This window comes from Cetorhinus maximus, chromosome 7 (assembly GCF_964194155.1).
Source record: "Cetorhinus maximus chromosome 7, sCetMax3.hap1.1, whole genome shotgun sequence".
In the NCBI taxonomy this organism is placed as follows: domain Eukaryota; kingdom Metazoa; phylum Chordata; class Chondrichthyes; order Lamniformes; family Cetorhinidae; genus Cetorhinus; species Cetorhinus maximus.
In genome coordinates, this window is record NC_135885.1 from 91,637,336 (window position 1) to 91,652,473 (window position 15,138).

The 15,138-nt window shown below is 41.0% G+C and overlaps 1 protein-coding gene across 1 annotated transcript in view; it reads left to right on the forward strand.

Annotated features, from left to right (window-relative positions):
* The window catches only part of LOC144682943 (protein diaphanous homolog 3-like), a 786,894-nt gene that overhangs the window by 94,144 nt on the left and 677,612 nt on the right, over positions 1-15,138 (forward strand). The window contains exon 4 of the mRNA XM_078545867.1: positions 2,023-2,127. Coding sequence (XP_078401993.1) covers positions 2,023-2,127 — 105 coding nt within the window. The remainder of the gene's footprint in view (positions 1-2,022; positions 2,128-15,138) is intronic.

Below are 15,138 nucleotides of genomic sequence, written 5' to 3' on the forward strand. Positions count from 1 at the left end.
GCGGATGGACTCCTCCATCGTGCCTTGCAATCTGAGGAGTGCAGCGGATACACCTTCCTGATGTTCCTGAGATTACCTTTGGAGCTCCAGCAACTGTGACATGATCGAGTCCAGAGGCTTGTCATCTCACTCGGACTCAGCAACGCTCTGGCCTCCAGCAGTCCTCCGAGTGCTGGATGTCAGGGCAGTCCCTGCCATGGCCTGCTGTTAATCAGACAGTGCGATATGCTCACCAGATTGCGATCCCAAGGCTATTCTAAAGCTAGGTTCCACTGAGGTGTGTGTGTTTCTGCGCTGGTGGAGGGTGTGGATGAGCGCTGTGATGAGACTTCAAGGAGGATCCCTCCAGATTCCTCTAAAGAGGTTTCTTCAGGGCTTGTTTTGAGGCCCTGGGTCGTGGACTCCATCGGCTTTATCCCAAATGTGCCTGGGAAGCAAGAGGAGCCCTGACCTTAGAAAGACACACACGCATGCACACACATGTGCAAAATTACAAGTTATAGAATAGAGGAGTTTAACTTTGGCCAAATTAAGACTCAATGATAAAAAGCAAAAAAAAAAACAAGAGTTCACTGTTTGAGTCCTTCACTGTTGTTAGTGCTTGAGGCTCCCCTGGAAACACTGCTTTGGGATTTTGGAGTGTCCTCCGGAACTTTTCTGTCTGTTGACTACAGTATGATATAAGCAGGCAGAGTTCCTTTTGATTGAAATTCTCTATCTTTGTGATGGATTACACAATGTAACAGAGATAGGGCTCTGAACTTGACAACAGCAGGGAGAGATGTTATTACTTCTCTATTCGCAGCCGATGACTTCTTGACTGCTAAAAGAAACCAGGCTGCAGTAATAAAATGGTACTTAAAAATGGTGATTCTGGTCACATGACTTTTCTCCCCCTAATGATTGGAGTATCCCACAGAAGGTGATTGATTAGCTCATGTCTGGAAAGACCTTAGCTATTGTGTTATGCCCTAGGTGATTGGCTTCTTAAATGTACCAGCCATCACTTCTGAATGGACCATTCTTCCCTTTGATGAACTAGGAAGAACGTATCTACACCTTCTGTACAGCCTGTAAGGTAGCATTAGAGAAATGCAAATGGGGAGAGTCAGCTACAAGTTCCAGTTTATCTTTGAAATCGTTCTTAACATCAGCAGCTGTGAAATTCCATGGGAGGTTTGCCTTGGCATGTCCTAATTATAATCCACATTGGAAACTTCCAGAAACTGACCAACTTGTAATACCAGATGTGGCAGGTGACTGTGGCAGCCATCTTAAATTAGTGCCTTTGATTGCTTTGAAAGTTCAGTATATATTTGACCTCCTGATGAAATGAAAGATTAATATTCCATGTGCACGTCACATCGTCATGACGACAGATGAGATTTATTAAAATGTTCACAATGTTATATTTTATAAATGCTGTGACGAAACTTTTATTACGGTAAGGGGCTTCTTCAATTAAGGCTTTAAATTGCAAACCTGTCTGTTCGGGTGGATAGAAAAATCCCCCATTGCAAGATTCAGAAAAGAACAGGGGAGTTCTGCTTGTGTCCTAGCCAATATTTATTTCTAAGTCGACACAATTCAGCAGATGATTTTGTTCTTACTGTTTGCAAATGCCTTTGTCAACATAACAATAGTGTACACTTCTATCAAATAAAACAAGTACTTTTTTGGCTGTGAAGCACTTGGAAAATGCTGAGAATGAGAAAAAGCATTATCTAAATGCAAGCTCTTTTGTTCTTCACACAATAGATCTGACTTTTGGTAAGAGCATAGTGGGGAAAATTTAGGTGCTTCCTTGCTCAAATTTAGGAGGTGAGCTTTTGGGATCCTGTAAAGAATCTGGAAATTTATAAGTTGAACTCAGTTCAAAACTGTGTCTAAACGTCACAACAGATATGAGGTGACATCAGCCAGTATAGATTTTAGGATAGGATTTGCTATATTGTCATAACTAATAACATAGGAATATACGGCATTTCAGCAATTTAACTTAGCTTATTGTTATTTTCACAGGAAGATATGAACTTAAATGAAGAGCGAAAGGCTCCTCTGCGTGAGAAGGATATGAGTATTAAAAGGGAAATGGTTGTGCAATATATTGGTGCAACTTCCAATACCGTAAGTGAAACATGAAACAGTTTTTTAATTCTTTTTAGTCATATGGCATGACTTTCAATATATTTGATTTTTTAAAAAAAAGAAGCAAGCCGGTTGAATCATAAAGATCTTTCGTGCAGATCATTGATCTGTCCAGATATCAGCTAGCTGAGCATCCTTAAGTTTAACTTAATGCAACCTATGCTTTCTATGAGTGAAGTCAAGTCCGCTGATTGGTTGTTTTTTTTTAAGTAATCTAACTGGAATCTCCTGATACTGTTCATGGGAAAACATTTCAGAACTATTTTTATATCTATTATATTCTATGTCTTGCTATTCTGTTGGCCATATTCCTGTACTATACATCCCTTGTGATGTAATAATAAATATATGGAAAGAAAATGTTAACCATTTTCTCCAAATTTAGATTTATTCTGTTTTACTTAAGGAATTAACGTTGAATAAAAATGTATGTGCCTTAGAAAAAATTGTTGTAGCTTTATAATTTTAATATTTCTGATCTCCTGAGTATGAGTGACCAATGACCATTGATTTTTATTTTGGGTGCATGTCATTTCCCTGTAATTAATCTGATTTCTGCTTCCAATCTAAATGATATTCCTGAGAAACAGATTATTTTTCATCCTATCAGAATGATGAGGAATGTACGCTGGATACTTCACCTGACCTTTGTTGGATAACTAAGTGGCGCAAACGTATACTTATTGTTTGGCTGATGTATGCTACTTTTATCCTTTGCTTATGAACCAACAGATTTTAAGTATGCAATGTGGATTTGCCTATGGAAACTGCAGTTTACTGCAAGAATCTGTAAAGTAAGGGCTGCGATTCTAATAATTGGAAGATATATAAGATGTGGAGAATTATTTTCTCAATAACCCTAGATGTTGCTGCCGGGCTGAAGAACCAATGCGCTTCTGTAACCGTACTTTTGCTTCTTTCCTGATTTCACATTTTATTTATATACATTTCTCTTCCTTGTCTTCCAGATTTTCTGTTTTTGTTTTGTTCTTTTGTTCACTTCTGGTCCCTCATTTTCTTTTTTTACCTTTTTTGCACACTCTTTTTTACCCTTTTCTCCCTTTTATAAGACAAATGTTAGTGATACACTAACGCATGAGGATGTAGCTGGAAGGTGATCACCTCAGTCATTTTTCAGGTTGATAGCTGCCTATCCCAAACTAGCAAATGACACAATTATCTGGTGGAATAAGTAGATAAATATTTGAAGGGGAAAATTTGCAGGTCTGTTGGGAAGTTAGAGGAATGGGACTAATTAGATTTCAAAGAGCCGATACAGGCATGATGTTGTGAATGGCCTCTTTTTGTGCTGTATCATTGTAGATTTCTATTGAATAATTTTGTGAAACTGCTTTGAGCTGCTGTTTAGAATTTTTCAAATACTCATACAAGTAATGTAATGTTGGGAAACTGTTAAAAATATAACCTTCATTAGAAATGGTTAATTCTTAAAAGAATAGCAAGTCCCCGTGGCTTGCTCCCTTTGGGGAAAACTGAGGCCGAAAAGGGAAATGGAATGCACTTGTTTGCCTTGTTGCTTTCTTTTTCTGAAAATATTTGAGCCCACCTTAATCCTGGGAAGCCCCTTCTCACTGTCTATGCCTTGTTCCCCTGATATGACACACTTCCTGTTTTTCTTTCAGGATTAACCCACCTATAGTTCTTCACAGTTCTCAAGTCCATGAATAATTCCTGACTCATGATGTTCGAGTCCAACAAAAATCTGCTGATTCAGAGTTATGTGATTTGACTGCATTTTGCATTTGAGTGCATTTTAGTAGTCTGTGCAAAATTCTTGGAACAAAGATAGAAACAGAGAAAACTTGACGCAGAGAAGGAGGCTATTCAACCCATTGTACCCATGCTTTCAGAAAGAGTTACCAGCCTAATCCCACCTTCCAGCTCTTGGCCCATAGCCCTGTAGATTATGACACTTCAAGGGCATACCCAAGTATTTTTAAATGCGATGAGCGTTTCTGCCTTTGCCATCCTTTCAAGCAACAAGTTCCAGGCTGCTATCATGCTCTAGGTGAAAAAATTTCTCACTAGCTCCTCTCTAATCCTTTGGCCAGTTGTTCAAAATCTATACCCTGGTGACTAACATTTCTGCAAAGGTAAGCAAGTCTTTCCTGTCCACTCTTCTTGGTCCTTCATAATTTTATAAACCTCAATTAAATTTCCTCTCAGCTTCCTGTTTAAAGAAAACAATCTCAGCTCATCCAGTCTTTCCTCATAGCTAAAATTCTTCATTCCCAGTCTGGTAATCTCTTCTATACTCTCGCCCTTGTGCAGACACATCCTTCTGCAATGTGGTGACCAGAACCAGATAGCGCGCAGTAGTCTAGCTGTGGCATAACCAGTTTTTATACAATTCTATCATAACCTCCCTCACATAACCTAGGCCTTGGCCAATAAAAAGAGTATTTTTTATGCTGCCTTAAGTTCCTGTCCTGCTACCTCCAGGAATCTGTGGCCATGCACTCCAAGGGCCTTCTGTTCCCCTACACTTTTCAATATCCTACCATTTATTGTGTATTCCCTTTTTTAAACCTTTTCTCCTGCCCACCTGACCAGTGATATTCATTGACATCTTCCTGCAGTCCACAGCTTTATTATTCATTATAAAACAAATGGCCAATTTTTGTATCATCTGCAAACTTTTAATTCATGTTCCCCAAATTTATGTCTAAATCATTGATGTGCACTGTGAACAGCAAAGGACCCAGCACCCTTCTGGCAGGTATGTAGCATTAAACGAACAGCCCCACAGTCACTCCCAACTCCCCGGTGGATGTTCACTTTTCCCCACCATGCCAGGTTGATACTTCCACTGACTTTTGACAATCGTGCCACCCCCTGTTCAAGCATGTGGATCCAATTATCACCAGCAAGGTACACCCCAGCGGCTCCCTGTTCCTTAAACCTTCAAGATCCCTGTCTGTTCTGGTCCCTTCCTTTTGAACAGAAATCAAATTCTAACAAGCATCTTTTTGTTGTTAACACAAAACAGTTCTTCCCTGCTTTCCCACAGCAGTAGCTCCTTCGTTTCTGTGTCTCAAACAGCAGCTGTTCTTTTTTCTGAGGTATACTGGGTGTTAAAACTACCACCCAGCCTCAATAGAATTCTGAAACAAAAACAGAAAATGCTGGAAAAGCTCAGCAGGTCTGGCAGCATCTGTGGAGAGAGAAACAGAGTTAATGTTTCAAGCCCGTATGATGATTCTTCAGAGGTGAGGGATAGAGAGTGTGATGTTATAAAGGAATTTAACTATGAAAATAAGAATTTTAAAGTTGTGACAGAATCCAGAGTATGCAATCCTTTTGGCCAGAGTTGAGAAGCAAGAAAGGTATGATCACACCACCAGGACCTGCAAATGGTGAGAGAATAGAAGAGTAAATCTGCAGGGAAATCATAAATCTGCAAGAACAATAGAGTGGTGATATTTGGAGATTTCAATTTACTGTATATTGATTATGATAACGGTTGAGTAAAGGGAAATTAAGGGGGTGGAATCTCTGAAATACGGTCAGGAGAACTTCCTTGACCAGTATGTTCTCGGTCCAACTAGGTAGGAGCCATTGCTGGACCTGGTGCTGGGAAATGAGCTGGGTCATGTGGACCAAGTTTCTCTGGGGAACACTTGGGTAAGAATGATCATCATAAAATTTAGATTAGTAATGGCAAAGAGCAAGGAACAATCTAAAGTAGAGCTTCTAAATTGGAGGAGGGCTAACTTCAATGGGATGAGAGTGGATCTAGCCAGGGTGAGATGGAATCAAAGACTGATGGGAAAACTGTCAGCAATCTTTAAGGAGGAGGTGTTTCAAACACAGTCGGTAAATTGCAATAAGGGCATGGTAGGGGAAATGAAACCAAAGATGAGGGAAAAAGAGAATACGATGAAATAAAAAATTAAGAGGGTGTATAGAAACATAGAAACTAGGAGCAGGAGTAGGCCATTCGGCCCTTTGATGATGCACGTCAGGTGAATTCTTCAACTCCCCTCTCAACCTATTGGATTTCGTCCGGTTTCTGTTGAAGAGAAAAATAAGACTGGTGAAGAGAGAATAAAATGGCAGTTAAAAGGGAACCCTAAAATCTTCTATTGGCATGTAAATAGGAAGTGGGTCAAAAGAGGTGGGGTGGCTCCTATTAGGGATTAAGAGGGTGATATATGCTTAGAGGTGGCGGGCAAGGCTAGAATACTTAATAGCCCGAATCTTCGGTTCTGGGTCAGAAACCCTATTTCTCACCCCGTTCGGACAAACCACCTGGCGTCCTCCAATTTTTCAGGGCAAACTTCCGATGGAGGATCCTGCAAAAGTCAGTCAGTGCAGGAAACCTCGAAGGGAGCAGTGGAGATCGTCTGCACAGAAACCTCACTACCTTTTTATGGCACCAGCTACCGTATTCTTTAATTAGAGTTTAAATGTCTCAAAGGTTCTTTGAAAAACAGGCGAGAAGCTAAGTGTGTAAGGGGGTAGGGCAGGTAAGGTGAGTGGGTAAGGGAGTAGGGTGGGTTAAAGGTTGGGAAGCATGTGGATCAGGTGGTAGGATGGCAGGTGGGTTAGGTGAGCAGGGGTGTGGGGTGGCAGGTGGGTGAGTGGGTCAGGGCTTCGGTTGGTTTGGGAGGTTTTGTAGGTTGGGGGCTAGTCATGTTGGGTGGTGGGGGTTAGTTAGGTCGGGTTGCGGGGAGAGCCGGAAGTTCGGTGGGGTTGTTGGGTGGTGAGGGCTAGTTAGGTCAGGGGCTAGTCAGGACGGGAGCTAGAGTTCCGGGGGGGAGTTGGATGGCAGGAGATAGTCAGGTCGTGTTGCGGGGGCAGTCAGGACTCTGGGGGTAGTTGGGTGGTGAGAGCTAGTCAGGTTGGGTTGGGCGCTTGTCGGGTTGGGGGTGCAGTCAGATGGTGGAGACTACTGCAGTTGGGTCGGGAGCTCGTCAGGTGAGGTTGGATGGGGGTGGAGTTGTGGTACCGGGGGAGTCCGGTGGTGGGAGCTAGTTGGTTCAGGGAGGATATTCGGATGGTGGGGACGAGTCAGGTCAGGTCAGGGGGAAGTTGGGGGGTGGGGGGTTGGGGGGCAGTGGGTAGTCGGGGGTACAGGGTAGTGTGCGATTATGGGGTCAGTTGTATAGTTACCCAGGAGTTGGACTAGGTTTTTTTTCTGTCTAACATTTCCTGGTTAACTGTCCAGGTTCTTAGGCCAGAACTGTCTGGAGTCTCTGACTCTAACTCAGAGTTGGAGACTTTTTCAGATGGTCCCGGGGAACAGGGAATTGCCCGTCGGAAGTTCAAACTTCCTGTGCAATTCTCATGGAGTCCTTGCGTTGGGACTTCCAATGGGTCCCATAGTGCATCTTCCGGGATACGTCCAGTCCCTGAACATCGAGAGATCAGAAGGTCTGGGCGATTGAGTACTTTGTATTGGTGCAAGCAAAGGAAGAGGTTGCTCACAAAATATCGGTAGATGCGGAGATGGTAGAGGTAATAGATGGGGTGAAAATTGATAGGTAGTATGTACTGGAAAGACTGGCTACGCTTCGAGTGGATAGGACGCTTGATCTAGATGGTTTGCATCCCAGGTTGATAAGGGAAGTGGAGGTGGAGATAGCAGAAGGCCTTGTCATAATTCTCTGATCTCCCTGAGATATTGGGGAGGTGCCAGAGGGTTGGAGAGTGACCCGTTTATTGAAGAAAGGTGGAAGCACATTCCAAGTAACCACAGGCCAGTCAGTTTAATATCCGTGTAGGTAAGGCTTTAGAAACAATGAACGGGGGAAAATCAACAAGAGATGGTTGAGTTAATTAAGGAGAGCCAGCACAGATTAGTAAAAGCTAGATTGTGTTTGACAATCTACCTGAATTGTTTGATGAAGTAATAGAGAAAGTTAATGCTAGGAATGGAATGGAGGTCATTTATATGAATTTTAAGGAAGCGTTTGACAAAAGAGAGACTGTCATAGTTGTAAAGTCAGTGGACTTGTAACCCAGAGACTCAGGCAAATGCTTTGGGGGCATGGTTTCAAATCGCACCATGGCAAATGGTGGAATTTAAATTCAATTAACAAAAAATCTGGAATTGAAAGCTCGTCTCAGTAATGGTGATCGTGAAACTATCGTGGATTGTCATAAAAACCCATCTGATTAACTAATGTCCATTAGGAAAGGAAATCTGCCATCCTTACCTAGTCTGTTTACACATGACCCCAAATCCATAGCAGTGTGGTTGACCTTTAACTGCCCTCTGAAATGGCCTGGTAAGCCACTCACTTCAAGGGCAATTAGGGACGGGCAACAAATGCTGGCCTTGCCAATGACACCCAGATCTATTCAAAGAATAAAAAATAGTACAAAATGAAATGCTGGTTACCAAAATTGAAGCTCATGGATTGGAATAGGAGGGTAGCGACAGCTTGGATAAAAAATTGGCTTAAGGATAGAAAACAGTGAGTTGTGGTAAATAGTTGTTTTCAGGCTTGAGGATTGTAGACAGTGGTGTTCCCCAAGGATCAGTGCTGGGACCACTGCTTTTATTTATATATAACTTGGGTATTGGAATGCAGAGTACAATTTCAAAATGCATTGAGGATACCAAGCTTGGAGGTGTGGCGAACCGGATGATGTCATTTAACTGCAACAGGAGGTCATATAGATGGGTAGGCTACCACAGTGGGCATACACCTGACAGATGAAATTTAATAGGGAAGTAAGACCAGAGGATGTAGGAGCAGAAGCAGGCCATTCGGCCCATCGAGTCTACTCTGCCATTTAATGAGATCATGGCTGATTTGATAATCCTTAACTCCTCTTTCTGCCTTTTCCCCCATAACTCTTGATTTCCTTACTGATTAAAAATCTGTCTTTTCTCAACCTTGAATGTACTTAATGCTCAAGCCTCTACAGAAGTGTGAGGTAATGCATTTTGGCAGTCGGATAGGGAGAGGTAACATGGAATTAATGGCATAGTCCTAAAGAGTGTGCAAAGACAGAGGGACTTGGAGGTTTATGTAAATAGATCTTTGAAGGGAGCAGGCCATATCGAGAGTGTAGTTAGCAAAGCATTTGGGGCCCAGGGCTTCATAAATAGAGGTATTGAGTACAAAAACAGGGAAGTTATTCTGAACTTTTATAAAGCTCCAGTTAGGCCTCAACTAGAGTATTGCATCCATTTCTGGTTACCACGCTTTATGAAGGATGTGAGGGTCTTAGAGAGCGCAGAGGACACTTAGTAGAATGGCTCCAGGGATGAGGGATTTTAGGTAAATGGTTAAATTGGAGAAGCTGGAGTTTAGTTGTGCTCCTTGGAGTAAAGGAGATTGAAGGATGTGATAGAGGTGTACAAGATCATGACAGGTTTGGATAGGCTAGACAAAGCAAAGCTGTTCTCATTAGCTGATGGTACAATGGCGAGGGGACAGATGTTTAAGGTTTTGGGCAACAGCTGCAGGGGACTGTGAGGAGGAATTTTTTTACGCAGCGAGCGTTAATGATCTGGAACTCATTGCCTGCAAGGGTAGTGGAACTGGAGACGATCAATTATTTAAAATTAAAATTGAATGGGCACTTGAGGGAAATAAGCTTGCAGGACCATGGTGATGAAGAGGAGGGAATGGGACTGACTGGATTGCCGTACAGAGAGCAGCATGGGCACAATGGGCCGAATAGCCGCCTCCTGTGCTGTTATTGCTCTTTACGACTTGAAGGCAATGGGAAAACAGCCATTATAAATCAATAGGGGCAATAGCGGATGATTATTTAATATTGCACTTTTTAAAAACTTTTACGTTGTGCTTTGTTATTGTGCTGCTGTCCCTGGATGTCCAGAAGATGTTAACTAAGTAAAGTGGAGCTTTACTTCTCTCTCACTATTATTTCATCACTGTTGAGCATAATGGCCACACCATCCTTGGATTTTTTACTCAGCTGCGGTGTTGGATAGGGCTGCCATCTGTTGTGTCTTTGGCTAAACCATCGATCATTAACTGTGGTTAATAATGATGAACAATTGCATTTGAGGTAGGGTGGAACATAAAATGTTATTTTACCTCCCTTGTCAGGTAACTTGTGTAAGCAATCCGCCTCTTTCAGACCCAATCATTAAGAATTCAGCCAGACCTAGGATCACAACTTCTACAAATGTAAAATACAACATGTGTTTCTGGTCCCAGAAATCCCACATATGAAACTGGTCCTTATTGCTGACATGAGGATAAGCTTTTTATAGCCAGGTGATGAAGGAGGAGACCAGAAGTTCACTCAGTTATAGATTTATTCATAAAGTGAGACAATACAAATGTATAGCTCCTAACTCTACAACCGAACAACAGTGTCAAAGTGTCTCTTTCTACCTCTTTTGTGCATCTAACACTAATTAAGTGTTCTATTGGAAAGGGGTGCTCTTTTTTTTAAACATTCCTGCACCTATACCCCTTAAATGCCCTAATTGAAAGGGGCACTTTTACATTACTGTTATAAAACAGAAATTTTAAAGGATACTTATCAGTTGAAAATGTCATTCCTGGCTGCAATGATACACTCCAGAAATGTCTCTCTATAGCTACACAAGTAATCATCCAATGAGTGCCCCCAGCTTGTACGCACTTAACCTTAACTTATGCAATTAACAGGGGTAGCCGTAAGTACCAATGGATAGCAATGAAGTTATGTCTAAGCCTTCCACAGAAATAAAATAACAATTACAGAATTGGAAGTTTGTACTGAAGTAGTACACATCAGGTATCTTCAAAACTGAAGAGAATTTACAGATGAATCGTGGGTTATTTGGAAAATAATTCAGAATTTCCGTGTTTTGGGCTGGCTCTTAAGACAACAATAAGCTTGGTAATGAAGCCAACCAAGTCCAAAGCAATACAGAAAATAACAAACGTTCAGCAGTTTTTTTTAAGCAAGAAAAGGAAATGAAGTATAAATAACGAAGGAAGCATGCAGTTCTGATAGGTCACACAAGATGCCCAGAATTACATAGTTTTGTCGTGCATAGCTTTCAAAATTTTCTGATGATGCCAAGAATGAGAAATTTCTGCCACATTGTGGATTTCTGACGTTGGTGTTTCAAAAGTCTGTCATTGGCATCTTCCCAAAAGATCAGCTTTAAAAGAAAATCAGAACTGTCAGTTTTCACTGACAGTTGTTGCGAGTGGAAACTGCTACTTGCGACCTTCAGGTATTCTTGTGCTTTTCCGGTGGGCTTTTTAAAAAAAAAACTCGGAAGCGACAGAAAAACTAGCATCTGGCTTTGTCTGAGTGCATAACAAATTCAGCTAACAAATCAAGTTTCGCAACTGTTCTTTGTTCTTTAGATATAAGATCATCTTTCTGTGCTGACCTAGCATGATTAATCAGGATAGGAGTAACACTCACTAAATAGGATTGCTGATTCCTGATAAAGCTACTCCAGACCTTTTCTGATTAATGTCTCAACCAATATATTTAACAGCCCCTGAAGCCTGACTTCCAATCTTAAATTCCACTTTAATCTTATTAATAACACATTTCTCAAATTCCTTGGTACCGCCCCATGAGAAATCAGCATGTAACATGATGCCTGGAAGTTTCCCTTTTTGATACTGATAAAGCAGTATCTGCTTTTAGTTGAATACAGCCTAATTTCAGCAGACAGATCTCACCAAAAAATTACCACACATTTGAGGCATCAGGACATAAGAAATAGGAACAGGAATAGGCCATTTGGCCCTTCAAGCCTGCTCCACCATTCAGTAAGATCATGGTTGATTGAATTGTAGCATTAAATCCATTTCCCTGCCTGCCCCATACAACCCTAGACTCTCTGCAGATCAAAAATCTGTTTAACTGTCGCTATGAGAAGGCAGGAATGGGTTTTCATGTTGAATGGCTGGTAGCAGTCTGTCCCCACAACTGAGGGGTTTGTAAGGCCACTTCAGAGTTACATCAAGTCTAAAGGGGGCCAGATATCTAGATGGCTAGTGTGTGGTTCAGAATAATGCAAACAGCGCAGGTTCAATTCCCTTTCCAACTAAGATAAAAGCAAAAAACTGCGGATGCTGAAAATCCAAAACAAAACAAAAATACCTGGAAAAACTCAGCAGGTCTGACAGCATCTGCGGAGAGGAACACAGTTAATGTTTCGAGTGCGTATGACTCTTTGTTCCCATTCCAACTAAGGTAGACTTGACACCTGCCTCATTGCCCTGCCCCCAATAGTGGAACACAATGGCAAACCACCACTGAAAAAACTGCCAAGAAAAACAGCTCAGGATGAAGCATCAGCAGACAGTGAGCCCAGGACTTGCCTTCAGGCAGAGCACACATGAATGAATGAACAAACCAAGTCTATGCGCAGAAACAGGCCATTAGACCCAAGTTGTCTGGGAATATAGTCACACATCAGCCAGACTAGATAAGGATGACAGGTAGCTTTTTCCTCAAGGACAGTGGTATGTTTTTAAGACAGTACAACAGCTTCATGGTCACTTTTACTGACACCAGTTCTGTATTTCTAGGTTTTATTACCCCCAACTCAAATTCCAATTCTCAAACTACACTTGTATGATTTGAGCATATCCCCTGAACTATTAGCCCATGCTTTTGGATTACTATGTATTTAACATAACTTCTACACGATTATACACAAATCTCCATTCAAGCAAAGGCACTAGTTATAGGGTAAAATAACTTTTGACTGAACAGTGTCCCTGTAGGACAGGCCAATAGAATGGTAGAACAGACTTGCTTTAACCTCATGACAAGTTCCATCCTATAGTACAATCAAATTAATAACTGTCTTGGACTACTGGTAAGGTGCTCATCACACAGAACATGCATAAAATGGGCAAAGGCCACAGTAGTTTTATTTTGCTGCAGACGCATCTGGGTTAAGTACCATAAAATCTGACGCTATGATTATAGTGATTTTTAAAAATTAAAATAGGAGTGCTGCACTAAGCAGCAAGAGAAGCAATATTGAGAGTGTAGATGATCCTATGGTTCTAGAAACATTGTTTTCAAAAGTAATTTAAAACAGTTTCCAATGATATATGTTTGCTAAAGAGAATCTATTTGGCTAACTTAAATGTTACTGCTCAAGGTAGAATCTGAATTCAATTCTGTGCAAAAATATGCAAACTCAAACTTGTGGAAGCCAAGGTCTTCAAATAAAATTTTAATGAAGGTTTTTGAAATAGATTGAAGACAATTCAATGGATAAATTTAACATGTTTTGGAATACATTTTGAAAGTGTTTAAAACTTAATTTGGATATGAAAAATTTCAATTACTGAGAATAATGGCAGAACGCTTCCTTCAAATACTATTTTAAGTGATTTAATTGGCTCATCAGCAAACAGCGCAGCAAAACACTAAGATACCATTTTAGCTGCTATAAAATGTTAACAATCTCAACCATTTGCACTAGAATCTGCCATTATAAATACTGACATGAAGTGTTGCAACATGATATTTTTGATAAACTCGTTATCATTGTCAAAATTTAAAATTCTAAATGCAATGGAAATTACCATGGAAATGTAATTTATAAATAGGAATATTGAACACTGGGAAGGAAGATAAAAAGGCCTGATATGTACATCCTTTCAATTAAAAGTAGCACAGACAAGTGATTTCAAATAGGACAAGTTCACCAACCACTGTTCAATGTAAAAAGACAGTGAAAGGTATCCATACCATGAAGTCAGAACTCATGTTCTTCAGAATTGGAGTGATCTTTGTTCAGGTCATAAATGCATTTGTTTCATTTTCCATCTGCGTTGCTTGCCTCTTCAGGTGGTTTCAGAAACACTTCTTTCTTAAACTTTTCACCCTGCAGAAACAAGCCTTTTATGCCAGTTGATCTACACTCCCATGAATGTGGCCAAAAGAGTAACAAGATTTTCAGGATTACTTTTTGCACTATGGAAGACTCCACTCTAACATCTGTATTGCCCATTAGCTCTTCAAAACCTGAAGCAACTGGCCTTGCTTTACCCTCATAAGTCCTACCTGTGAGGACCTCTTCAGCCCAAATCTACTTGTGCAACAAAGCTGGCTGTGACCTATCTGGTTCTTGAGAATAAACTCCAAATTTCTACCAAGTATCCAATTCCTTTTGTTTTGCCCCTCTCATTAGTTTACCCTCTAGTTTATTGACGGCCACGAAAGCTTCACGGTCCTGAGGTCAACTTCTTGTCCTACCTTGTCGCCCTCCTTTGATTATGTAACCTATTCCTGCTGCGGCCTCTATTTGCACTTTGATGACTTTCAGGACTACTACTGTAAGATCTTGCTCTCTCTTGGAGATTCTCTTTTTCAGTATGTGGTCATTTTCTAATGCAAGAGCCCCCTCAGACCCACTATAAGAACTCACACTCTATTTTCTTACTTTCCATTCTTTTACCCTATTCTGTCAGTCCATGGACCTCACTTCTTAGCCATCATCTTGAGCAATTAACCAATATTTAAACTTGCCAGTAGCTTTCCCTGCATGTCCCACAATCGTAACTTCCCATTCATTGGACACTTCTGGAACATAGGCTATCCAGTACCTCATTTAAGGCAATTGGCCTTTGGACGTGGTAGTGCTCTCCTGTGTATCATGATACAGGTCTTATCACCATCCAGCCCCTGATCTATTGCACCCTTTTCCTCAGAACCATAATGACAAAATACAAGAGTGTGTGAGGTTCAGATTCTGAGAGTTTGTAATCAGTCTTAATTATTTGTGAGGAATGAACCTTAACAGTTTGATTCCCATGTTGTATAACCATTGTCTTACCATCATGCCTTATTACCTTAGCAGGATATTTCCATTCCTTATGGCCCTCTTTTAGAATGCACCATATCCCTGGAATTAAAGTCTATCTCCGACAGCCTTATACGATGTCTTTGAGATCTCTGAATTTTCTCCGAGAACTCACCCTTGATGAAAACCCTTCTTCCTGCATGTAAAACATTCAGATTTGCATAAACAATGGAACTAATCATAGTCCTCTCAAGGGC